The 25,772-nt window shown below is 53.1% G+C and overlaps 2 protein-coding genes across 4 annotated transcripts; one reads left to right on the top strand and one right to left on the bottom strand.

Moving 5' to 3' along the window:
• Positions 1-1,551: 1,551 nt before the first annotated feature.
• On the bottom strand, positions 1,552-9,941 carry PCK2 (phosphoenolpyruvate carboxykinase 2, mitochondrial). Its single transcript, XM_082449250.1, has 10 exons — positions 9,761-9,941; positions 7,397-7,642; positions 6,778-6,962; positions 6,488-6,691; positions 5,933-6,120; positions 5,439-5,601; positions 4,937-5,155; positions 2,839-2,976; positions 2,445-2,540; positions 1,552-2,209 (listed from the first exon to the last, which is right to left on the bottom strand). Exons 1-10 carry the CDS (start codon positions 9,787-9,789, stop codon positions 1,755-1,757), a joined length of 1,923 nt encoding a protein of 640 aa, XP_082305376.1. The 5' UTR covers positions 9,790-9,941; the 3' UTR covers positions 1,552-1,754.
• NRL (neural retina leucine zipper) lies at positions 7,653-24,270 on the top strand. 3 transcript variants are annotated; one of them, XM_082449270.1, is made up of 4 exons: positions 17,578-19,861; positions 21,489-21,896; positions 22,089-22,133; positions 22,830-24,270. In XM_082449270.1, exons 2-4 carry the CDS (start codon positions 21,516-21,518, stop codon positions 23,235-23,237), a joined length of 834 nt encoding a protein of 277 aa, XP_082305396.1. In that variant the 5' UTR covers positions 17,578-19,861; positions 21,489-21,515; the 3' UTR covers positions 23,238-24,270. The 3 variants fall into 3 exon arrangements, 2 of the variants coding, with proteins under 2 accessions (XP_082305396.1, XP_082305395.1); XM_082449269.1 differs by having other exon boundaries at positions 17,578-21,896; XR_014260447.1 differs by lacking the exons at positions 17,578-19,861; positions 21,489-21,896; positions 22,089-22,133; positions 22,830-24,270 and adding exons at positions 7,653-9,154; positions 13,264-14,160.
• The last annotated feature ends 1,502 nt before the right edge of the window (positions 24,271-25,772 follow it).

Raw genomic sequence — 25,772 nt, forward strand, 5'->3', positions numbered from 1 at the left:
TTCTCCACACCCTCTCCAGCATTTATTGTTTGTAGACTTTTTGATAATAGCCATTCTAACCGGTATGAGGTGTTACCCCATTGTAGTTTCGTTTGCATTTCTCTAATAATTAGTGAAGTTGAGCACTTTTTCATGTGCCTGTTGGCCAGCTGTAAGCTGTATGTCTTCTTTGGAGAAACAAAATCTTTTTTTTTTTTTTTTGGTTGTGCCACGCGGCATGCAGGACCTTAGTTCCCCAACCAGGGATCGAACCCGTGCCCCCTGCCGTGGAAGCGCGGAGTCTTAACGACTGGACCGCCAGGGAAGTCCCCAAAATCATTTTTAAGGCTAACACCTTCCTACCCCCTGTGCATTTACTTACCAGAGAGGTGTCTGGAACCCCAGTTCCCTGCCTCTTACCAGGAAGGACTTATTTCCAAACCTATTTTTCTTTCTCCTCTAAATTGTATTTACATTGCTTGTTTTCCTTTTCAACTGTGGAGCCAGCAATGTATAACATATGCCTACGGGGCCCACTCTAATCAGTGTAGAGCGGAAAGGTGAGAACAGCTAACATATATTAAATGGTTATTCCTTGTCAGGCATAGTTCTGAGTGCCTGGCTTCACTGACTCTTAATCCAAACAACACTGTTAGATGTAGGCACATCCCCATTTTACAGCTGAAGAAACTGAGAGGCACCCCTGGCCTGAGTCTACGAGGTGCCTAACATCTATACTATGCTGCCTCTGATCATATTGTTTCAGTTATCACATGCTATTTATGAAGCTGAGGATTTGGCTAGATATTTTTAAGTGCAGTGGACTCCACTGCTGTGTTTTAGCATGTGATCCACTCTGACCTTTAGATTCTTTTCTGCTCTTACACATTATAACTGGTTATTGGCTGTTTTCTGTGAGAACACTTGGTGTTTCCTCCTCCAGTGTTTTCTTCTGAGGGAATTCCCCGTTTTATTATTCCCATTTTTAAAATGGTAATTTTTATTTTGTTAAAATTTGTCCTGATTTTCTGGGTACATACTTCCCTCGTACCCATCTCAGTTTATACATTCACTCAGCCTGATCCAGATCACGGGTGAAGTTATTCTCAGCTGACACCCCTGAACAGCACCTGGCACACAGAAGGTACTATGGAAGCTGCCTTAATATTGAATAAGCTTTCATGAATACTTTGCGGGTCCCAATTTCAGGTCAGGCAGGAGGAAGAACAGGTTTGACAATGGAACTGCTTCACTGGTGAGTGGGGTTATAGAGGCTTCTGTGTCTCTGATGGGAGACTGGGAATTTTAGGCCTGGAGGCTGTACTGAGCAGCTCACAGAGGCCCCACCTTTTTAAGACCTCAGGACATGAGTAGTTACTGCTTTCTCCCAGCAATTCCTACTCAGTGGCTCGGTGGTAGAGATGCCTGTGAGACAGGTCCTTATACCACCAGGCTGTGCCAGGCCAGGCTGCACTGGGACACCAGCTACTTGGAAGGGTTGGAAGAAGATGGTGAGATTGGTGTTAAAGGGAAGCCTGTGAAGACAGGCAGGAAATGAAAACAGCACAGATGTTATATTAAATAAATGAGCATCTCATTATTGGGCAGCATGTGGGGGAAGGTCTGTGGCCTGGTCTCATGGCACCCAGAAGATGATAGTTATGTCAAGTTGCTCATATTTTCCGCAAGTCTGGTAGCTCGCTTATTCCTGGGAGGGTTGGAGCGGGTGTGGCGGGGGTGGGGGGGCATGCTCTCTCGCTAGCTGTAGCCTCAGGTCACATTCTGCGCACACGTCCCTCCAGGGCCTCCAGCTCAGCCACCACCTCCTTGGGCAGATCCTGGTTGACCTGCTCTGTCAGGTAGCTCCGAATGTCACGAACCTCCTGTTCCCAGAAGTCCTTGGGGAGCGAGAACAGCTGGGTGGTGTCTATGGCTCCCAGGCCGCTGAGATCCAAGGCACCTTCCTTTGGCACCAGCCCAATGGGCGTTTCTTGGGCACTGTCCTCCCCCTCTAGCCGCCGGCAGATCCAGTCTAGCACCCGAGCATTCTCTCCAAAGCCTGGCCACAGGAAGTGGCCTGCCTCATCGCGCCGGAACCAGTTGACATGGAAGATGCGGGGCAGCCGGGCCCCTTTGAGGCCCTCCATGCTCAGCCAGTGTTCAAGGTAGCGCCCAAAGTTGTAGCCAAAAAAGGGCCGCATGGCAAATGGGTCGTGCATGATGACCTTCCCTGGGGAGGGGAGCAGGATGGGTAAGGAACCTCCCTTCTTACTGGAGAAGAGAAAGGTACCCCGCCTCCAGCCGGAGGAAGCTGTGAAATGTTGGCGGTTCTGGAACATCCTCGAGACAGGGTGAGGGGAAGGGAATGGGGAAAAGATATACATGTGGGAAGGGGTGGGCAGGAGGAAGGTCTGGTTCAGGAAGGGAGAGAAGAGGCAAGCTGGGCACACAGGAGTGGAACTCACCTTTGTGTTCAGCCGCGGCAGTGGCCTCCGAGCGCATGGCGCTGCCCACAAACACCCCATGGCGCCAGTTGAAGGCCTCATATACCAGGGGGACTCCTGGGACACCAGTGCACATGGTCAAAGGCAGCCCTTATCTTTGTACGATCACTCCATCCCTTCTGGTGATCTTGACTCTTACTCTCTCTCTCCTAGGACCTCAGCTGCCCATGTTCAAACCCCATGCCTCCCCACTCCACCTCGATTTTGCATTCTCCAGGCGGGTGCTCTAGAGGCAGACAGCTGTAGTTGGCGATCCAGGCTTAGGCTCTCTGAGCTTTAAGTACAAGAGGGAGGCGGGCCCTGACAGAGAGCCCAACCCTTAACCCAGATGGCATGGAGCCCACACGATGTTTACCTTTGGGTCTGCGGCCTCCAAAGATGATGGCGTCAATGGGGACACCCTCAGGGGCCTCCCAGGCGGGGTCTATGATGGGGCACTGGCGAGCCGGGGCACAAAAGCGAGAATTGGGATGTGCACAGGGCTCCTTGTCACCTGGCAGAGCAAATACAAATACTATCACTTCCAAGGGCACATCCACCCCCAATACACACAGACATTTGCAGACACTCTTGCACAGTTTCTTTTTGCCTCATCAGCTCCCCACAATCTCGGGTTGGAGGTTGGTAAGGAGCAGGGAGAAGGGAGCCAGGATATCTCCCCTGAAGATCAGGTTATTTATCCATAATGGTACTGCCAGCTGAGCTATGGGAGAAAAGAGCGAGAGAGGAATTGGTGTTTAGCAGGACACTAATGTTTATGCCAAGCTACAGCCACCTGGCACTGAGCAGTGCTCAAGGGAATGGGGTTAAATATTGGCATAGGGTTATAATGGAAATTTCCCCCCAGGAACTCTTCTTTTAATTTATGGGATTAGTATTTAAATAAACACTCAAACCTAAAGCAAAAACTGAGACAGGTCAGTATTTCAGACAACCGACTTTCTTCTTTGCTATTGTCTTTGTTGTCGTTGTGTTGTTTCGTCAGTTTACAGACAACTGACTTTCCATCAGCAAATAGCGGAAGACAGAATCTCCTGAGCTATCAGAATGCGAACAGGAACTGATTTTAAAGCTAGCGGGGTTTTGGTGGTTTCCCTGGGTCTGCTCAGACCCGGCTGGAGTGATAGGGCTTGAAGAATTCAGATGAGGACACAACCTGGGCAGTCATAACCTGAGAAGCCCAGGTCATTTGGCCCCTTCAGGTGTCTGGAGAGGAGTTGGGACCGAGTCAGTGGCATATATATAAAGCACCATCACGGGGGCCCTGAATGGACACGGTGCTTTCTCTGCCAGAGGTTACTGGTTGGACCTGGAGGGCAAGGAAGTCACGGAGCCAGCGCCCCCGCCCCACTCTGACCCCCAGCTCCTGCCTCCACTTTCATGTGAGAACCATCCTTATGCTTCTCTCTTGCACTTTCATCAGCCCCCAGTTGAGGACCTAGCACAAGGTATTATTCTGAGAACTGAAGCTGGGCACAACATGCCCTCGTTACACCCCTGAATCCAGAGGTGATGAAAGGGTTGGGCAACTAGCCTGTGGCGAAATACGAAAGTTTCTTGGATTTCTCAGTTAGGTGGGGAGGCTAAGGAGGGCTTAATGATGGTGTTAGAGAAAATGAAGGATGATTAAATGAGGGGGGTGACTGCTAAGCCAGCCTGAAAAACTTGAATGTAGGCTTCAGTGACCACAGGCCACCCTCCCCTGCTAGGCTCCTCTTTGCTTCCACCCCTAGGTCTGGGCTCGCGGAATGCCAAAGGCCACTGAAAGCTGAAGGTCCAGAGTGCAGGGCTGGAGGAAGGGGCAGGGCTGCAGGGCACAAGGGAGTAATGACAGGGTTGAGAAACTAGCTTCTAGGAGAGGCTAAAGAGCTGGTCTGATTTTGTTCGGAAAGATTGGGGTGTCTGTGTTGGAGGGGCAGGGGAAGGGTGAGGGTAACAATACTGACCTTTAGACAATGGTTATTACATGGGGAGTCGGGGTGGGGTGAGGGTCCAAGTGGCAGGGGTAGGGGCAGGCTTCTTCCTTCCTAATGGGTCAAACTTTATGACTGTGCTTTGAGTCCAATTCTTTCTGTAATAATTTCCAAGACACCCCCCCTTTAAAAATATCCAGCTTATATTAATTGAGAATTTACTACGTATTCGGCACTATGTTGAATCCTTTGCATGCATTATTTAATTTAACCCTCCAACACCTTATGAGATAGGTACTATGATAACTACCCCCATTCATGTGATGGGGAAACTGAAGCTCAGGAGGTTAAGCGACTCAGCCAGGCCACAAACTGAACTGGGACGTGAACTGAGATCTTGCTTAGGGTTGCATAACTCCCTTTGAGTCCCAGAGGTCCTGGCAGATGGCTGCAGGTTGAGGAAAAGGCTTTTACATCATCAAGGTGCTGAGCCCTGGGGGCTGACTTACACCCCGCCCCCCCCTCCCCCCGGCCCCATACCAGGTTTCCAGGGTTTGCCCAGCCAGGAGGTCACGGTGACGCCGGGTGAAAGAGGCTGGTCAATGCCCTCCCAGTATACGCCGCCATCGCTGGTCTCAGCCACGTTGGTGAAAAGGGTGTTACTCTGGATTGTGGCCATGGCATTGGGATTGGTGGTGGCAGAGGTGCCAGGGGCCACCCCAAAGAAGCCATTCTCAGGGTTGATGGCCCGGAGTCGACCTGTCAGGAGGAAAAGTGAAAAAACGGAAGGACTAACCAGGAAGAGTTGAGAGGTTCAGCCTCGGAAGGTCCTGCTCAGCCCCTCCCTGCCCTGAGCTGGACCCTAGATCTGAGGGGAAAGGTTTTGGCGTCTCCAGGGCGGCTGGGCTGCCAGGAGGCATGGGGGAGGGGTGGTTGTTCAGGAGAAGGTTCTCACTGACAAAGTTCACCCTGAGCAGCGGAGGCGAGAATCCTACACTCTGGTAAGAACCAGAGCAGCGAGTACGACCCAAGGGCCTCTCACCATCACTGTCAAACCTCATCCAGGCGATGTCATCCCCCACACACTCCACTCTCCAGCCTGGCAGTGCCGGCCGCATCATGGCCAGGTTTGTCTTGCCACAGGCGCTGGGGAAGGCAGCTGCCACATAGCGCTTCTTCCCCGCGGGGTTGGTGATACCCAGGATCTGCCAGGTGGGGAGAGGGAGCAAGGAAGAGGTCACCAGAGGTTAGGCATGGTCTGCATGGGAAGGACAGCTAGGGGTCAACAGGGAGGACCAATGTTTATTCATGAAACAGGAGCACTGCCTTGCTACAGGGCCTGGGGTGGCAGCAAGGGGAAGCCCACCCCCGCCCCCGACATTCAGCAGCCTCGGGCCAAAGCTTCGGGCATTTGCGCAGAGTCCCTGGTCCGCCAGTTGGGCACCTGGCAGTGGAGAGGCGAGGCTGAGGCTGACTGGCCAGGCCCCGCCCTTGGCCTGCCCCCTGAAGCTGCCCAGATCCTCACCAGGCCCTCACCAGCATGTGCTCCGCCAGCCAGCCCTCATCCCGGGCCAGCCGAGAGGCGATGCGAAGGGCAAAGCACTTCTTGCCCAGCAGGGAGTTGCCACCATAGCCGCTGCCGAAGGAGACGATCTCCCGCTCGTCGGGCACGTGGCCAATCAGGGTTTTCTCTGGGTTGCATGGCCACTGGCTCACCGGCTCCCCTGGGGACAATGGGGTCATGGGGCTGCTGGCAGGGGCATCAGGCACTGGGGTGTCAGGGGCCAGAGGGATCAGGGGGTGGCAGGAAAGACACTCGGCAGCAGTGGTGGTGTCAATGCGTAGCTAAGGCCTCCTACCTCATAATATGTATCAGCTCCCATGCCCCTATTCTTGGACATGGATAATTCACTCTTCTCAATCTTGAGCAAACTGCTTTGCCAACTCAGCCTCACCCCCAGCGCACTGCTGCCCTAGCTCTTGGGAATTCAGTATCTCACTAATCAGGATAGGTAGGATGCGGGATTCCCTCTGAGTACAAGCAGGCCTCTGTGTACCCCGACCCCCGCCCCGGGCAGAGCAGGTGCTCACCTTGCCCAGTCAGGGGCTGGCCCACGGAGTGCAGACACTTGACAAAGTCGCCATCTCCCAGGGCCTGAAGCACGGGCGTCCCCAGCCGGGTCATAATCCGCATGCTTGCCACCACGTAGGCGGAGTCCGTGAGCTGCACTCCGATGCGGGACAGTGGGGAGCCCACGGGACCCATGCTGAATGGCAGCACATACATGGTTCGGCCTGTGGAGGAAAACGCCACCTGGCTGAAGGGTTCCAACCTGTTTATTCCTTCAGTGCCCCTGCCTCTGTGTCCCTGCCCTGGTTACCTTGCATGCAGCCTGGAAACCTCTCATCCACGGCTTGCTGGAACTCAGCTGGGGACATCCAGTTGCCCAGCTGCCCACGGGCCCCGCCAGCCGGGAGGGGCACCGTGTCCCGTTGAGACGGAGTTACAATCACCGTCTTGCTCTCTACTCGTGCCACATCCTTGGGGTCTGTGCGGGCCAGCCAGCTGGGGGAGAGCGGATATCAAGAAGATAGTGGCCAGTAGATCTCCCTCATCCCAGACCCACTCTTTCAAGTCCAACTTTGTCTCTAGGTCTTCTGTTGGCCTTATTTTTTCCCATCCATTTGCATCTCAGTTGCTTCCTCCAGATTTTGTCCCAGTCTAAGGGGTAGTTCCCTTGGCCCCAGTCCTGGCAAAAACTCACTGAACTTTTAAGTTAAAAAAAAAAAAAGCAAAGGCTTTTATTTGTATCAGCTTATTCACTTAACATAAAAATACAGACCAATCCCAATAATTCCTGATTGTTCCCTCCAAAGCTCCCATTCTCGCTCATTCCATTGGGATGGTCTACTTAAATTTGATTTCGTCTTGGTAAACCCAAAGTGGCCTCCGTCCCCACAGCTGCCCCCATCTCGCAGGTTGCTGGGCTCAGGGCTTACCAGTTGTTGTACTTTGGGAGCTTTCGGATGAGTCCCTGCTGTTCCAGCAGGGTTAGTGTGGCAGTGTTTTCTGCCTCGGTCCCATCACAGATGTGGATGCTCTCTGGTTGGCACAGGCGGGCACTGTTTTCCACGAAGTCTCGAACCCTAGCAGGCAGCTGGCCCAGGTCTCCACTCAGTACTCGCAGGGTCTGGATACTGCGCCGTGAGGGCCAGCCCCAGGGGCTCAGCCCATGCCATCTAAGCCTGCGAGAGAAGAAACAGAGAAGTAATGGGCCAGGTGTTCTCGTGGAAGATGGGCAAGTCAAGGGGACAGAAAGCTGGGCTGCTGGGGATGTGCTAAAGTAGGTCTGAACAGGCACCATGATGAGGTCGGAATAGGTAAGGAAGATGGGTTCAGGCCATGTCTGTCTTGTGGCCTTTATGAGGCTTAGTGAGGGTGTCTCCTGATTAGCAAGGGACAGGTATCACCAAATGAGCATAACGACACGTGCCTGGCTGTGTGGCTGTATGTATAAGGCATGCTGATGTTATTGTAGGCTTAGCTCATGCCAATTTTTTACTATGTCTGGTCAATGTTTGGAAGTGAGCAGGTGTCCTATGGCCCAAATGTCAGTAAACTGTGCCCAGTTGACAGCTTCATGTGTCTGGTGTCCTTTTCATTCTCAAGTATAGTTTTTATAAGTCAAAAAGGCAGCTGTTTTCATTCTTTTCTTCTGATGTGCATGCTGTTAAGACTGTGAAAGCCTCAAGCAGAGGACTAGGTCTTTGAGATGGTAAGTCCCAGGTTTCTAGATTTGGGCCCTTGCACAGAGAGTGGGTGATTGGATGTCAGGGTTCCAGGCACTGGATCTGCGGTTGCCCACCTGGGCCAACAAGGATTGCATAAAGTGCTGCCACTGGGTAGGTATTTTTGAACTGTGTGGAAGGCTGACTGTTGGAGAATGTCACTGGCTGGGGTGCATGCCCCAATTCTTAGAACAGGGTCCCTGGAGTCCGTCCCTTCACACCCCTAGGAGAGGGAAAAGTAAGGTCTGCTCCAGTTGGCCTGGACCCAGGATGGAGTGACCCAGAGAGAGCAAAGGCCAAGAGAGAGAAGCTGCCTTCCTCTTAATGCCAGGGCCTTGCCGGTCAGAAACTGTGCTCCACATGCCCAGCACTGCATGACCCTGTCCCTCCCTTGGCTCTCTTTCCTAGAGAACACATGCCTAGAACTTTGGCTCTTGGTGGTGGGGTGGAACATTAGACTGCAGGGCGCTCAGACTCACAGGGAATAAGCCTGGGGAAGGGAGGACGCTCAGACCGTGAATGTGGGAGCTGGGTGGCTTCACTGGGCAGGGCAGGGTGGAAACCCAGTGTGGCCCCAGGGGCAGAGGTGGAAGCCTCCTGGGGCCTGGTTCTGTTCCCCCTCAGAGAGGAATTTCCCCCGAGCATTAATTTTAAAGGCAGACAGCCTTGGGGAGAACCTGTCTCCGCAGGGAGGCTGGCTCAGGAAGTCTCCTGGGAATCTCCCTCCCCCACTCCCCCCACCCCAGCCTCCTGAGTAGGACCTTCTCCTTTTCCCCTTCTCCAGAGACCACCCACAAGGGCTGGCCAAGTGGAACCAGCTGTGGGAGAGACAGAGGGTCAGCTCAGACCCTGGGACAAAAGCTGAAAAGGGAGGCTACAGAGGGAAGACAGGAAGCTGTGAAAACGGGGAGAGGGCAGACAAGCAGGACCTAGGGGTTCCCGTCCTGGACAGGGGATGAAGCCAGCCAGGTAAGAATGAAGGCAACTTGGCCCCCTCTTCCACCTTGCCGCCCTCCGTTCCCGGGCCCCAGGCCCCTCTGGCTGTGCTGGGCTTCCCGCCAGGTTCGTCTGCCAGGATCCAGTCGTGGGGAGGCTGCGGAATGGCTGTTTACCTTCTACCTTCTTTAGGGAGCTCTGAGCTCAATCCCCAGGGGCTCATGCACCCTTGACCCCAAGGCCCTACTGCTCCTCACCGCAACCTGGGGCACAAGCGCTACATCTGTAAAGCAAAAGAGGAGACACGGAAAGCGGGCCCAGCGAGGACGAGCGAGGAGGGGAAAGGAAGTTCTGAGGGTGGCAGAGAGAGACGGTGTGGTCAGAGACCAGCAAAGCGGGGGGTAGGGGTGGGGTGGGGACGGAAACCGAGAGACCCGGAGCGGCTGAGGCCGCCCCGATCTCCAGCGAGACGCACGACCCGAGAGGCCGTGGATCCAGACGCACTCGCCACCTGCCCGCCTCCTCCTCCTCGGAGGCGAAACCAGGCAGAGGAGGGCGAGCAGGAGAACGCAAATGGCAGCCCCGAGGGGGCAAGCGCGGCGGAAGGTGCGGGTCGGCCCCGGACTGGGGGTCACTCACCGCAGGCCGGGGCGGTACACAGCGGCCATGGCACCTGGGCGGGGGTTGCGGGGTGGCCGCGCGAACGGAGCGGAGCCGGGGAGACAAGGAAGGCGGGGAAGGAGGGAGCGCGGCGCAGAGAGCGGGAGCTCAGGCTAGGCAGGAGGCGCTTAAAAAGGAGGAGGGCGGGCGAAGGGGCGGGACCCAGCAGGGCCGGCGCGACCCTCTCTCCGCCGGGTGCTCCAGCCCCAGGTCAGCCCAGCCATGGCCCCACCTCCTGCATCTTAGCCCCCAAACCCTTGTCTCCCATTGGAGGATTGGGTCCTCTCCTCGGCTCCCTCCTCCCCGAGGCCCCGCCCCACCGCTACGCCTCGCCCCCCTGCACATGATGTAACTTTGAGGACTCTTGCTCCCGGGAGAGAGCGACTGGGAGACTTTGGGTGACAAACAAGCTAAGAACAAGGGGAGGGGCCATGGGCTGGAGCCCACGGGGCGCTGGAAGTCTAGAAGCCGGGGGCTGGGCATTGCCTCCCCCTTCTTCCCCGGGCTTGGGCGCTCTGAGCCCAGGCTCTTCTGTTGTCCAGGGCCCTAATGCCATGGTTCCCTCAGTCCCCAACTCCCAAATCCCTGTTTCTTCTCCCCGTGATGAGGGCTCTCTTCTGCCTTACCGTGAAGTGGTGATGTCTCTCCACCCCAGAATCTCTTCTTTGGGCCTCTGGCCTGGTCATTCTCTCCACATTCCCCTGGAGAATGCATCTGCCCCACCCAACCACCACCACAAAGTCCTCTGGTAATTTCTCAAGTTACGTCTCCAGCCAGACATCTCTCTTCAGCTTGAGACCATGGGTATCACCCCAAAGGCCATAGCACCTCAAACTCAACGTGGCTATGGTAAGCATCGGCCCAACATCCACTCCCCCTTTCTGGTAATAGCACCCTGCTGTTCCTTTGGGGAACCACCTCCTCAGTCTGTGTGGTCTTGTGGGTCTCTTACCAGTGCGCTCTCAGCTTGGCCAATTTGTGTGTCCGTCACTCTGGCCACAGCCAGTGGAAATGTTCAGGAATGGGCATGAGGTCTCTCTCTGGGGCTTTTTCTGTCAACTTTCAAAATGAGATCTCCTGCTGGGGTTGCTGGGCTGGTAGAACCTAAGCCTGATGCTGCTGGGTGTCAGCTTGGCCCTGCAAAGCAGGAACCTGTCTGAGATGGAAACCAGCCTAGAGGAAGCAGGCTGAGGGATGGAGAGTGACAGATTCCTAATTCTGGGTATAGGAGTCAATAAATTTCTTCTCTTGCTCAAGCTAATTTCAAGTGGACTTCTGCTATTTGCAACAGAAACAACCCTAATTCTCAGATTTCTCAGAGTTCTCTACTGGAACATAATGGGACAAAAGAGCTGGCCTCCAGCCTTGGGCTTGCTGCTGACCCTCATCTCTTCCACCCAGGCTCCATCCTGGACTCAACCTCATGTGTATGTATTTGGGACTCTTCCCTCCAGTCCCTACATCCAAACTCTGTTCATACCCACTCCACTGCAAACAGCTCCTCTTTGGTCACTCTCTGGGCCTAAAGATGTGCACACTGGTGGCATCATGGCCAAGCTATTGAAAGTCATCATCTCTTCTGTGATCCTGCACCTGCTCTCATGGTTCCCTATCTCAGCAAATGGCACCACTATCTAGCCATTGCCCTAGAGGAACCTGAATCAGTCTAGACTATTCCTTTCTTATCGTCCAGTCAGACACCAGGAACTTTGGATTTGTATTTCACAATTAGCTCTCAAGTCTGTGTCTGTTTCCCCTGGCCACTGCCTTAGTTCAGGGTTTATCTCTCACTTGGCTTCAAACAATAGCTTCCAAGCACCTTCTTGGCCTCCCACCTCTCCAAATGCCACCCCCTCTCCCTCCCACCAAGTTATTCTCCAAACTCGGTGCATAAGTTCACTTTGGAAAATTAAGAGAGAGGAATATTTATTGTATGGACACCAGGTGCCAGGCTCTGAGCCAGTAGCTTTACATGCATAATCTCATTCAGTTTCACAATAGCCCTGTTTTACCAATGTGGACACTGAGGCTTAGAGGTTGTCATTTCTTCAAAGTCACACAGCTGATCAGCAGGAGAAATGGAATCTGAATCCAAGTCTTTCTGACTCTAATTACCAAGTTTTTTTTCCCCCCTGCAATCCTATACTGTCTCCTTGATTTGTCCTTAAGGAAAAAATGAGATCATATCACTCTTAGGCTTAAAATTCCTTCAAGGCTTCCTACTACATGGCAACTGATGTCCTTCATAACCTGGTTCCCATTTATCCAATGGTATCACCCCCACCTCCCTACTTGCTGCCTTCTCTCCTATATACCAAACTCTGCAGTTCCCAGAGCACTTCTGTGAACCTTTCTGCCCTTCAGATTTAAATTAAACATCACCTTCTGTGTGAAGGTCAGTGTGCCCCTTAGAATTAACATCTGTCTCATCTGAGTTGGTTCAATACTGTGTACATACCTATATTTTTAAATTAATCACTTTATTGTAGTTGTTTTTGTATCTCTGTAATCCTCACTGGAGTGTTAGCTACTTGAAAAAAGGACCCAAATTTCATTTTATTTTTTAAATATTTATTTTTGGCTGTGTTGGGTCTTAGTTGCGGCATGCGGGCTTTTCGTTGTGGTGAGCAGGCTTCTCTTTAGTTGTGGCACACGGGCTCCAGAGTGTGTGGGCTCTGTAGTTGAGGCATGCAGGCTCACTAGTTGTGGCACAAGGGCTTAGTTGCACCACGGCACGTGGGATCTTAGTTCCCCGATCGATCTGGGATCGAATCCACATCCCCTGCATTGGAAGGTGGATTCTTAACCACTGGACCACCAGGGAAGTTCCAAAAGGACCCAAATTTTAGTCTTCTTTTTATTCTAGCTCCTAGCAGAATCTGGCCCATAATAATTAGGCACTTAATCAACATTGGTGGAGTGAAAGAATGAATGAATCCCACATTTCTTTTTATTTATTTATTTATTTATTTATTTATTTATTTATTTATTTGGCTGTGTTGGATCTTCGTTTCTGTGCGAGGGCTTCCTCTAGTTGCGGCAAGCGGGGGCCATTCCTCATTGCGGTGCGCGGGCCTCTCACTATCGTGGCCTCTCTTGTTGCGGAGCACAGGCTCCAGACGCGCAGGCTCGGTAGTTGTGGCTCACAGGCCTAGCTGCTCCACGGCATGTGGGATCTTCCCAGACCAGGGCTCGAACCCGTGTCCCCTGCATTAACAGGCAGATTCTCAACCACTGCGCCACCAGGGAAGCCCGAATCCCACATTTCTAATCCCCCGCCATTCTTCCTTAGCTTTAGGCAGACTGAACAAGGGGCTCCCTTGAGGGTTTCCTTATCGGATTCCCCTTATCCGCCTCACAGTTTTGCTCAGTTCTCTGGCCCTCCTCCTAGCCTGGTCCACCAGCTGGCCTAGTGTCCGCGGCCACCACCAGGGGGCAGGGTGTGACCAGCCTTGCCTTGGTCTGCATTTTCTGATCCCCAGGGCCCTCTGGATCAGCCCTTGGATGTCTCACAGACCCGCTGCAGTGGATGCTGGGGAGTGTGGCCCAGAACCCCCTTCAGGATCATGGCATTCATTGAAACTGAGCAGGACCCCGTGGGGCCCTCCCAGGTACAAATCCTTTTTGTGTCCCCAGTTTCTTAGTTGCAGGAAAAAGGCTTCAGCCTCGTAGACCTTCCCTGAGTACCTAAGGGCAGATTCAAACAGTTACTAATCAGGGAGGGGAGGTAAGGCAGAAACAGAGGAGGAACAGTCAAGAAACAATAGTGCAGCGATAAAGCAGGGTCCTGGTTCCTCCTCAAGGGATATACATAACTATATCTTTGAGCTCTTCTGCAGGAACTAACGCCCCCACCCAGGTGGAGAATGGTAACTTCAGGCTGAGCACAAGATCCTTGGAACACTGCCCTGTTATCTCACCACCAACCAGTCAGAAGAAAAGTCACATACCCTGCAGCTCCCATCCCAGATTTTGCCTATAAAAACTCCCAGAAAACCACTGGGAAGTTTGGGGTTTTTGAGCACAAGCCACCCGTTCTCCTTGCTTGGCCCTGCAATAAACCTTTCTCTACTCCAAACTCCAACGTTTCAGTTTGTTTGGCCTCACTGTGCGTTGTTGGGCACGCGAACGTGTGTTCGGTAACAGGGGCAGGGTGTGACCAGTTTTGCCTTAGTTTGCGTTTTGTCCTCCCCAGGGCCTTCTGGGCCCAGCCATTGGACGTCTCACAGACCCCCTGCAGTGGGTGCTGTGGCGTGCTGCCCAGATGCCCCCTTCAGGATCATGTCCCAGCCGCTGAGTGTTGGCTGCTGATGGTGCAAAGCTGAGCACTTCCCCGAGCACCACCTATGGCTGAAGGGAGCTGTCTTGCCAAATGCCCCCTTTCCAATGACTGGTTGATGCAGGGCTCCGAAGTCCTGGCCCCCTTGCCTCAATTTGGGACACTCTGAAGGTCCATCCTAGCTCCAGAGCTCCTATGGGGTCAGCTGAAGCCTCTGTTTCAGCTGTAATGGTTTTCAACTCTTCCCTCTGCCCAGTCCCACTTCTCTCACTGACTTGGAAAATCCTCCCAACAAATCACCTGTACACAAGTTTCCATCTCGGAGATTTTTTTTGTTCTTTGGGTTTTTTTCCAGCTTAAGATATCCCCCCAACTTGACTTGGATAACTGCATTAACCCCCTAATCTGACTCTGATTCCATTTTCGCCATCCTCCACCATAGATCCAAAGTGATCTTTTCAGACACAACCTGATCATTCCACATCCTTGCTGAAAATCCTTTAGTAGCTTCTCATTGCTCTTCGAGTAGAGCTCACGTCCTAAACTTGGCCTACAAGGCTCTGCATGATCTGGCCCCACCCTCAGCTACTGCCATTCTTCCCACTTTCCTTGGTATCTGCTTTCTGGTTACACTGGGTTTTTTTCAGTTTCATGAATGTGTCTACCTCTTCCCTGCCCAGAGCCTTTGCATACATTATTCCTGTGGCTTGGAATCTCCATCTTCTCCACACCACCAGGCATGGTCACTTCTTACTCCCCTGCCCAGTCTCAGTTTAATGTGACTTCTTAGGCGAGCTGTCCCTGCAATGCTACCCTCTCCCCTGCCCCCACGTTAGATTAGGTCCTCATGAAATAAAGTCTCATAGCCCCCTGACCTTCTCCTGCTTAGCACCCATCTCATTATGTTAGGGGAACCAGTGACCGAAACTGCCCACCCTGGCCAGGCACCACACTAACCCATTTGCATGAGCTGTTTTATGACAGGAGGTCCTGGTAAGGAACATGGAACAAACAAGCCATCACCAACCAGAAGAATTTGGGAAAGGTGAAAAGGTGATGCCAGTCCATATGTCCTACCAACCTCCCAGAATCCTCCTAGCTGGAATCCATCTTGGCTGAGCGATGCGTGCACCACCAGGAAGGACCCTGAGTCAGAATGATTGGCCAGAGACAGCCCAGAAACTAATCCCATCACCATAAAACTCAAGACTGCGAGCCACGTGGCAGAGTGGTCCTCCTGGGTTCCCTTACCCTCCTGTTCTCCACCCAGGTACCCCTTCCCAATAAAGTCTCTTGCTTTGTCAGCATGTGTGTCTCCTTGGACAATTCATTCCCAAGTGTTAGACAAGAGCCCATTCTTGGGCCCTGGAAGGGGTCCCTCTTCCTGTAACAGTTATAATGGTTTTTTGTGTTTTTTTAAATAGATTTTATTTATTTATTTATTTATTTATTTATTTATTTATTGGCTGCGTTGGGTCTTCGTTGCTGCACGCGGGCTTTCTCTAGTTGTGGGGAGTGGGGGCTACTGTTCGTTGTGGTGTGAGGGCTTCTCATTGCGGTGGCTTCTCTTGTTGCAGAGCACAGGCTCTAGGCACACAGGCTCAGTAGTTGTGGCTCACGGGCTTAGTTGCTCCAAGGCATGTGGGATCTTCCTGGACCAGGGCTCGAACCCATGTCCCCTGCATTGGCAAGTGGATTCTTTACCACTGCGCCACCAGGGAAGCTCTAATGGTTTGTTTTTATGTAGGCCCATCCCTAGCATATGTAGGGCCTGGGGCAAGAGTACAGATAGAGGCTCACAAACCTTGTGTTTAAGTATTTTAAATGTATGACTCAAGCTAACAAACTATTAAATAAAATATATTCTACCCTTCTACCTTGACAAATATACACACAATGGTCTGGAATTTGGTTCAAATTTGGATTTTGTTTGGAATCCTCAAGATTCCACAGCAGAATGTGGTGGTGTGGAGAGAAGCAGCTTTCAGCCACTGGCCTTCGGGCCCACTTCTTTTCCCACCTCTGACACCATATTCTACTTCTACACCTCATGTGCATGCACGTGGACCTCCTGTCTATACATCCCAATTCTGTCCACAGCCTCCTGCAAACAGCCACCCCTTGGCCACCCACTGGGTTTAGAAATGTGTGTACGAGTAGTGTGATCTACCCTTAGGAGGGCAAACCCAGGAAAGAGGTCCATGTGGGCCCTAGAAGTGGGCTTGGGGCTCTTTGGACAAGGAATTCCTAAGTATCTGGAGTGTGGTCCAGAAGGGGTTTGGGGTGTGGGCAGGGGACACCTGGACCCCTCACTCCAAGGGACACAGCCAGAAGAGGGCCAGAGTCTTTCAAAGCACAGCCTTTCAAAGCACAGGGCCTAGGGCACGGGCCACTCCTGCCTGGGCCTAAGGGCAACAAATTGACTTTTCTCTGGTTTGTCAGTCTATAAGCTCCATGAAGACAGGGCTGGTGTCAGTCTGATTTACTGAGGTGTCCCTAACGCCCAGCACAGTGTCTGGTGCGGAGTAGGTGTTTAATCAATATTTGTCAAATGAATGAATGTATGAGGTAGACCAGGAAGAGGTTTGAGGATTTGGATCCATTACTAAAGATCTGGATTCCATAAGCCAGAACTAGAAATGAGAACGGGTGGTACAGGGCTGCAAAAATGGGGGTGCAGGACAGAGGAGAATGGAATCCTGGATTACTGACTCTGTCTCCCGTCCTCTCCTTCCTCTTTGTTTTCTACCCCACTTCTCCAGGCCCTTTACCTGCCTGGCCCTCTCTCCCCATGATCCAGCATCCCTCTGTCCATATCCTTGGACTTTTTTGTCCTTTGTCCATTGCTCTTTCTCTATGGCCTGACCATCTATCTGTCTGTTCTTCTGTATTTGCTTCTAGTTCTCGGTCCCCAATCTTTTTTTTTTTAAATTTATTTAATTAATTCATTTTTATTTTTGGCTGCATTGGGTCTTCATTGCTGTACGCGGGCTTTGTCTGGTTGCGGCGAGCACAGGCTACTCTTTGTAGTGGTGCGCCGGCTTCTCATTGCAGTGGCTTCTCTTATTGCAGAGCACAGGCTCTAGGCGCGTGGGCTTCAGTAGTTGTGGCATGTGGGTTTCAGTAGTTTTGGCATGCAGGCTCCGTAGCTGTGGCGCATGGGCTTAGTTGCTCTGCAGTATGTGGGATCTTCCCGGGCCAGGGCTCGAACCCATGTCCCCTGTATTGGCAGGTGGATTCTTAACCACTGTGCCACCAGGGAAGCCCTCGGTCCCCAATCTTACTTTCCTCTCTCCCTTCTTCTACCACTTTTGCTCTTCTAGTCACTTGTTCCCATCACCTCTTACTCCCTCCTGATCCCCTCCCAGAAGCTTTCTTCTCTTTTAGTTCTCCATGGGCCTTTGCCCATCTCTTCCATGTGCCTACGTCCCTCTGTCTCCCTCAATCCAGATTCCTGGGGAGCCCCTGACTAGTTTGCCCTCTCTCCTAGGTCAACACCTACAGCCTCCTTAGCTAAGTCTTCTTGCCTCCCTTCCTCTGTTTTGTCCTTTGCAGAGTCCACCTGGTTTCAACTTTTTCATCCCCATTTCTCTGTCCCCAAATGTCCTTGAGCCAGTCAGTCTCAGCCTGCGTCCCCCTCCTGCCAGGAAAACCCATGAACCACCTCCTGGGTCCTCACTGACCAATGTGCTTCTCCTCTCTGTGCCCTTGGTCCTTTCCCCTGGTCCAGCCCTCACCCCTCAGACTCCTTTCCCTGGTCAGTGGTGCCTGGTCTGAGCCCCGAGCGGCTCAACTCGCCTGAGCTTGTTTAGTCTGACTCCTTCAGCCCATTAGCAGCTTAGCCCTCCCACCTCTCCTCTGAGCGCTCCAGTAAACAAGAGGATCAGCACAGACCTGACAGCTGCTGGGGGGCAAGTGTCTGGCTAGACCAGACCAGGCCTGCAAAAGGGGCTGCAGTCAACACTTGCTATTCCTTCTTCACCAGGGAAATTCTGAGGTCTCTTTCCTGGGTATTTACCTTAGAACCACATTCCATGCGCATGTGTTGGGCTCTGGTCTCCATGGTCCCCATTCCCATTTTGTGGCCTCGTTCCTAGGCCTTGGGCTTTTCGATTCTTCTGCGAAAACAGCACTAGATTCAGGCAATCACACCGAGAAGCCTTTCCACTTGAATGATGACAATGGTCTCTGCTCTATAAAATGGAGGCCAAGTGCGGGAAGAGAGATGTCCTCTGATGTTGGTCTTCTTATATGTGTGTAGAGAGCATGGTAGGAGAGACCAAACACACACACACACACACACACACACCCCAAAGGAATCTGAGTTGACTATAGGCACTCTGTAGATCAGGGGTTCTCAAACTTCAGTGTTCATCCAAATTACCTGGAGAGCTTATTAAAACATAGATTTTTTTGGGTCCCATCCCCAGAGTGTCTGATTCAGTAAGTTCGAGGTGAGGCTAGAGAATTGCATTTCTAACAAGTTCCCAGGTGGTGCTGCTGGTCTGGGGACCCTGGTCTGAGAACCACTGTCTTAGATCATCTGAATCTACCAGCTCTTTACCTAACACCTAAGGCTGGGACCAGGTTAATTTTTATAATTGATCCTTGGGGCTGATGGACACCCAGGTCTCTCTCTGGGTTGGGAAAGAGGACCTGTTAACCCCAGGGGAGTGTTTGGAAGTCCTTAGAAAGTAGGAAGTAGCTTTTAACTCCTGGAGTTCTATTCTAGTACAGACCCTATTTAAACAGCTTCAGACAGGTTTAAACATCTCCTTGGCTAATTCCTAGTATCTCTGTTCCAACTTCTACTTGGGGATGATAGCTCTAAGAAGTGTTAGGGGATTAGGCTGAAAATGTAGGTCACCCCCCAGCCATCTGGGAACCAGGAGGAGTGAGAGAGGAAGAAAGAGGGACAGAGACACACACAAGGAAAAGGTGAGGGGAAGCAGAGGGCAAATGAGGACAGTTACAAAAGTGTCTCTGACGGATTGGTGGTGATTGGATTTCAGTGTCCCGAGGTGTCCTGGAAGGAAGGAAAAGGGTTCTTCATTCCCTCTTCCGTTCCTGCTCCCAAGCTGGCCTGCCTGTCCTGGGGCTGGGTCCGCAGGAATTGGAGAGGCTGAGACTAGAATGGGCAAGTCCTGGAGGGTTGTTTATCTTTCTGATGCCATAACTGTGAGGGGCATGAGGCCAAATAAGGTGGGAGTGAGGCAGGGAGAAGAAATGTGAGCGTTCCTGAAAACAGGAAACAGACCCAACAGGCCAGGTGAGAGTGGGCTTGGGAGAGCTTATACTCCCCTAAAACACCCACAGGATGCTGCAGAGCCTTGGACGGTAAAGGTGCTGGAAGCTTGTCTGGCCCTCTTTTCCAGTCCCGGGCTTTCAGTCACCAAGGACTGAGGGTTGTGTCCTCATGAGGGTGTCGGCGGGGGCCAATGTGGCACTCTGTACTGGGGAACTGAGAACAGTGAGTCAGACCATCAGTGAGGCGCTTTGTTGGGGAAGATGCCCCCTTCCCTTCCTTGAGAACAGGCAGACTTGTCCTCTCCTCTCATTTCCTGCAACCCCTCAGGCCAATGAGATATGCAAATGATCCCCTTACCTCATTGGTTGGAGGCCTGAAAACCATGGATGACCTCAGAGAGCTGGCCCTTTAAGAGTACCCAGTGGGCTCTGTGCCCACAGCCCCTTGTTCTGAGCACAGAGGCACCAGGCCCTGCTCAATGGGGCCTCCAGTCTCTGGGGAAGCTGTGCCTGCCTGGCTTTGACACTGACCAATCATCTCTGCCATCCCTAAAGTGAGTATGTCTGAGGCCTACTTGGGTGCCAGGCCTCTCACCTAGAGCCCCCTCCTCTGACACCTGCTGTCCTCTTTCTGTTGTTTGTTTTCAGGAATCTTCACACTTCTGTCCCCTGCTCTACTCCCACCCTGACTGGCTTTATGTCCCTCACTGCTATCACATCAGAAAGATAAACAGCCCTCCTCACTTAGCTTTTCATCCAGTTCTTTCTGGACACCTCTCTCTATGTCTCACCTTCTCCTCCCTGCCAAAGATCAATTCCTTCAATCTGTGTTTTTGTTCCCATCCCCTCTGCCTTCTCAAGGGTGAGGGGCTCAATAGATAGGGCAACACCTGGGACAGGAAGAGAGAGAGGACTTGTCCCTCCTGCCACCTCTCTGGGCAGAGCCTGGGGGCCTGAGATGTGGTTGGAAAGTGGGTTACCTAGGTTTGGACATCGAGATGGAGCCAAACTGTAAGCCCTGGGGATGAGCGCTTTCTGCCTTGTCCCTCCTGGGGCTGTTGGAACTGGGAGTTGGGCTCAAGCTTGGGACTTCCAGGCTGGGAAGGCTCTCCGAGGTCACCTAGCCAGAGGTGACTCAGGTGGGCACATGCTCCGTGGTTGATAACAGGGAGGAGGGTTCCTGGGTGACATAAGTTTGGGACACTCTTGAAGTTGAACAGATGGTTTACCGAAGGACTTCTCAGATTACTATGCTGCGGTGCTCTGTGAACCTGCAAGAGGTTCACAGGGATGGGAGGCAGCATTTCTCAGAATGATCTGAGCACTGACCCCTTCTTGGATATTTCTCAGACTTCATGTTTCACAGAACACTCTCTGAGAAATGTTAAAGTCCAACTACCTTCCTTGTACAGAAGGGGAAACGAGGGTCAGAAGGGGAAGGTGACCTGATCAAGTTCATACAACATTGCAGGTCCTGGATGGAAGGAGGAAAACCAGTCTCGGTTGGTTTCCCTTGGAGAGATTAGCCTTGGGGAAAGATGGTCACCACTCTGTCCTGATCTTTCTAGAACTGATTCTGGGGCCTTTCTTGTTTTCCTTGAAAAGCCTCTTGCTTCTAGAAAAGGGATTCATCAATTAATCCATAGAATGAAGGTGCACTGAGGGTCTACTATGTGCAAGGCATTGGCCTGGGTGTTCTGAGAGAGAGATTACAGCATGTTATCCATCTATTTTAAAATCCACAACATATGTGCCTTTCCATTGCCCTAAAATATACACATACTCTGTCACAGTTAATTAAGCAACACTTTTTAATTGCTTGGAAATGAAATGATGCCTCTTGAGATGACAGAGATGCTCAGCATGTCCCAGCACTAGAGTTGGGAGTGCTGCCACAGTCTTCTTGTTTTTCGTAGATCCCAGAGGCACCAGTGAGCCAGAGGCTCTGCTATCCTCTTCTTCACTCAGGCTTTAAGCTGCTTTCCCCCTGGTCAGGAGCCCCTGCCACCTAAGAAGTTGTCCCTCAGCCCGGAGGTGACTGTGCAGGGAACAGGCTGCGCCATCACCCCAGCTTTCCAGAACTCTGTCCCCAGGGCGCTTGGGCTTTGGGGGAAGCGGATTTTGGTCAAGGAGGCTGGCAGGCAGCCTCCAGGTGCTCCAAACCTGTCCTCTTTTTTGCAGGTGCACCCATCCTAATCCAGCCCCAGAATGGCACTGCCTCCCAGTCCCCTGGCCATGGAATATGTCAATGACTTTGACTTGATGAAGTTTGAGGTAAAGCGGGAACCCTTGGAGGGGCGATCTGGCCCCCCGACAGCCTCACTGGGCTCCACACCCTACAGCTCAGTGCCTCCATCACCCACCTTCAGTGAGCCAGGCACGGTGGGGGCCACCGAGGGCACCCGGCCAGGCCTGGAGGAGCTGTACTGGCTGGCCACCCTGCAACAGCAATTGGGGGCTGGGGAGGTGCTGGGGCTGAGTCCTGAGGAGGCCGTGGAGCTGCTGCAGGGTCAAGGCCCAGTCCCTGTTGAAGGGTCCCACCCCTACTACCCAGGGAGCCCAGAGGAGACCGGAGCCCAGCATGCCCAGGTGAGTGATCAGCGAGCTGGTCCGAGGGAGGGCAGGGTGAAGGAGGCCAGCCCAGAGAGGAAGGAGAGTCCCCGGAGAGGGTTACCGATTGGGAAAGGGGTAGAGGACAGGAGAAGGGAAGAAGGACTTTTAAAAGATTTCAGGTAGAGACAACTATTTTCTGGCCCTTCTTTTTTTCTTTTTTCCAAATAGAGAGAAATGAGTAGCCTGAATCAGGAGGAAGAGGGAGAAGACAAGGTTAGAAGAGGATCGACCAAAAGGGGAGAGTTGAGAATTAAAGGGCGTCAGGAATGGTTGATTAAGGGAGGTATATAGATACTCAGTCTGGGGAACCACGGAAAGGGTTGTGCGTGGAATGGAGCAGAGCTGAGACTGTGGGAACCGGAACGAAGTTGGCCTTTTCAAGACTTCGTGCTGCCCCAGCCCCCAACCTTCTCAGGAAGGATTGGGACTCATCCTATTAATTATAGACACAGACAGGGGTGTTGAGGGCATTAAGATGTAATCCAAATCCTTTGAGGGTCACAGGGTTGCAGCCTTCAGGACAGGGGAGCGAGGTGTGTTGGAGGGGAAGGGTCTGTCTGGCCCGAGCCCACGGGACACACGTGGGCCAGGAGCTGGATGCTCATGACCCCTCTAGGTCAATGTGGGGTTCAGGGGCGCGACTGGTTCGCCCGACGGTGGGTGGGACAGGCGGGGACCACCCAAAGGGGTCAGGGACCCATGGCGGGGGTGCGGGGCAGGGGAGGGCGTGTTGGGACCTGGAACGGGATCTAGACTGTGGGACAGATTCAGGGGAAGGCGCACATTCAGGTAAAGGTGGGAGCCGGGGGCGGAGCATTCCCAGGGGCGGGGCCGGGTGGGCGGGGCCACCCGAGCTTGGAGCAGGGCGGGAGCCGGCGCTGACTCGGGCCCTGCCCGTTCCCTCTGCAGCTGACCGAGCGGTTTTCGGACGCGGCGCTGGTGTCGATGTCTGTGCGGGAGCTAAACCGGCAGCTGCGGGGCTGTGGGCGCGACGAGGCGCTGCGGCTGAAGCAGAGGCGCCGCACGCTGAAGAACCGCGGGTACGCGCAGGCCTGTCGCTCCAAGCGGCTACAACAGCGGCGCGGGCTGGAGGCCGAGCGCGCCCGCCTGGCCGCCCAGCTGGACGCGCTGCGGGCCGAGGTGACCCGCCTGGCCAGGGAGCGCGACCTCTACAAGGCTCGCTGTGACCGGCTGGCCCCGAGCGGCCCAGGGCCGGAGGCCACGCCCACTTCTTCCTCTGAGCCACTGGCCGCGGAGTGGTGGAGTCGGTGGGCGGGTGGCGCGCACCACCCGGGAGGCGGCTGTACCATTCACTAGATGGTTACTGAGCGCCTTCTGGTGCCAGGCACTCCTTTGGATGACCACACAAATATCCCCAAACTTCCTGGACCCTCAAGGCATGCTCCGAGGTTAGATGCCGGTCATTTTCTGGAAGAGGGGTCCCCTTCCCTCACGCAGGACGTGCACAGAAACCCTTCACCTTCTGCCCCACTCTACATGACCAGGTCACTGAAGTCTGCAGAAGTCAGTGCGAGGCACTGGGCGGGGGGGCGGGGCGCAAGGAGGTGTGGATGATGCACAGTGAATGGGAGGTAAGGGAATGGTGCAGCTCCCGGCTCAGCTTAGATTTTAATTCAAGGTTTTCAACCTGTAGTGCACTAAGGTGGTAATTAGCAATGAGGCTATGTTTTCATTCCAAGGCTTGTAACCTCCTCATTTTAGGACTACTGCATTTTCAAGATTTCAATTCCCCATATCAAGACAGACCAGGAACTCTATTCAAGAGGCTTTCTTGAAGAAAGCCCATGGCCTGCAGGGCCCAGAGCAGCAAAGGCCTGAGGAGCTCTGGGGGTGGTTGGTGTGGGCTGGGAGAGAACCCTGGGCAGTAGTCTGAAGCCAGGGGTGCTAGTCTCAGCTCTACCACAGGATACCTCGTGGTCACCTTGAGCAAATCACTTGCTCCCTGGGTCTCGATTACCACATCTAATCCTCATTTGGATTGGATGACTTCTGACACCTTTCCAGTTCTGGCCTCTCCTTAGTGTGGGAGCCCCAATGGTCTCCCCAAGAAGCCCCGAATGCAGCCTCACCAAAGGGACTTTCTGTCCTGCTCCAGCTTCCTGACTGCAGCATAGGCCCATGCACTGGTCCTCTGTTGCTCCCTCCATGCTGCCTTGGCCTCCAGACCTGCATAGGGTGCCCCTGCTCCCTCCTGTCTCTCTGAGGGCTGAGGTGAGACTTTCCCCAGCCTGACAAGGAGCTGAGAGAATGCAGCTTTTGTGAATTAAACTTGAAGTCTAGGCACAACTGTACGCTATTGGCTAGATGTTCTTGCAATTTAAGAAGTGTTTATTCTATATCCTTGCTCCAGGCCTGTGTGTGTGTGTGTGTGTGTGTGTGTGTGTGTGTGTGTGTGTGTGTGTATGACAGAGAGAAAGAGAGAGAGAGGGAGAGGGAGAGGGAGAAGGAGAGAGGCTGGATAGCCCCCACCTGGGCGGAGTGGAGCATCTCAGTTCTGAAGCCCCAATGAAAATGGGGGGGAGGGGCGGGGATTGGGCCAGATGGAGCCTCCCCCTCCCACCTCCACTGCATAGAAGCCCAGGAACAGTAGTGACCCGGCCAGGCCTGCCTGTGGCTATCCTGGCGGCTCACAGTTGCCATGGTAACCCAGCCCTCTAGTTCAGCAGCCTACAGAGAGAGTGGGCGGGGGCTCTGGGCAGAACAGAGGCATTGGGCTGGGAGCAGTTACCTGGGAGCAGCCTCTGTTGTAGGTCCTCTAAGGGAAATAATAAATGGGGAGAAGGAGTTGGGTGTGGGGGAAGAGGCTCCCATATGTCCCTCTTCCTTTCTGCCCCCTCTACCCACCCCCTCCCCAGCTGTCTCTTCCCATCCCCATTCTTGTTCCCTCCTCCCCCTCCTCTAGCCGAGCTCGTCCCTCCTCCCCTCAGGAGCCTGCCATGGGAGTCCTCTCCTCTATCTCCACCAGGATTTCTTTCTCTTCTCCTCTCCCTTTCCCACTGCTGGCTACTGGCCACCCTCTTTGGCTCTGGCTCCTCTCTCTGAGTGGCTCACGGCACCTTTAGCCTCTCCTCCTCCATCCCCTTCCACGTGCATCATTGAAGGGAGAGGCTGGGGCAGGGAAGGTCCTTCTAGGAGCCCAGCTCTTCTTCCCTCACTCTGGATATCCCTCAGATCTTCACCTGCTCTCTACAGCTGTGATCCAGACCCACTACTGTTCTTGCCTGCCTTCCTTAACTGGCTGAGGCTCTGCACGGCACACATATGGGCAGAGACGCCCATCCATACGCACCTACACCCGTACACACAACCGGGCCATGTTTACACACACTTGGGTCACAAGCTGAGGGTCACATGGATTCACCTCAAACAGAAGTTGCACACTCATGATTAAATGTGGGCCCTTTAGTCAGATGGGCCTGGACTCAAGTTCCAGGCTTATCAGTTCTTCTTTGACCATGGGTGAGCTTCAATCAAGCTTCATTTGCTTTGTCAGGAAAATGGGGAAAATAATGGTAACTACCTAGTGAGAGTGAACGCATTTAAAACACACTAAGTACAAAGCTTCACACACGCTAAATGGCAATGTTTGCTATTGTTGTCAATGTTATTAAGAGTACACAGGGAGTTCCCTGGTGGTCCAGTGGTTAGGACTCAGAGCTTTCACTGCAGGGGCCCGGGTTCAATCCTTGGTCAGGGAACTAAGATCCCACAAGCCGCAAGGTGCGGCCAAAAAAAAAAAACAAACAACAAAGTACACAGCGGGACTTCTGAACCACTAAAGGCCATACTCTGGAGAGTCAGGGATATGCAGAACATGAACACACACACACA

This window comes from Balaenoptera physalus (genome assembly GCF_965194825.1).
Source record: "Balaenoptera physalus genome assembly, chromosome: 2".
In the NCBI taxonomy this organism is placed as follows: Eukaryota; Metazoa; Chordata; class Mammalia; order Artiodactyla; family Balaenopteridae; genus Balaenoptera; species Balaenoptera physalus.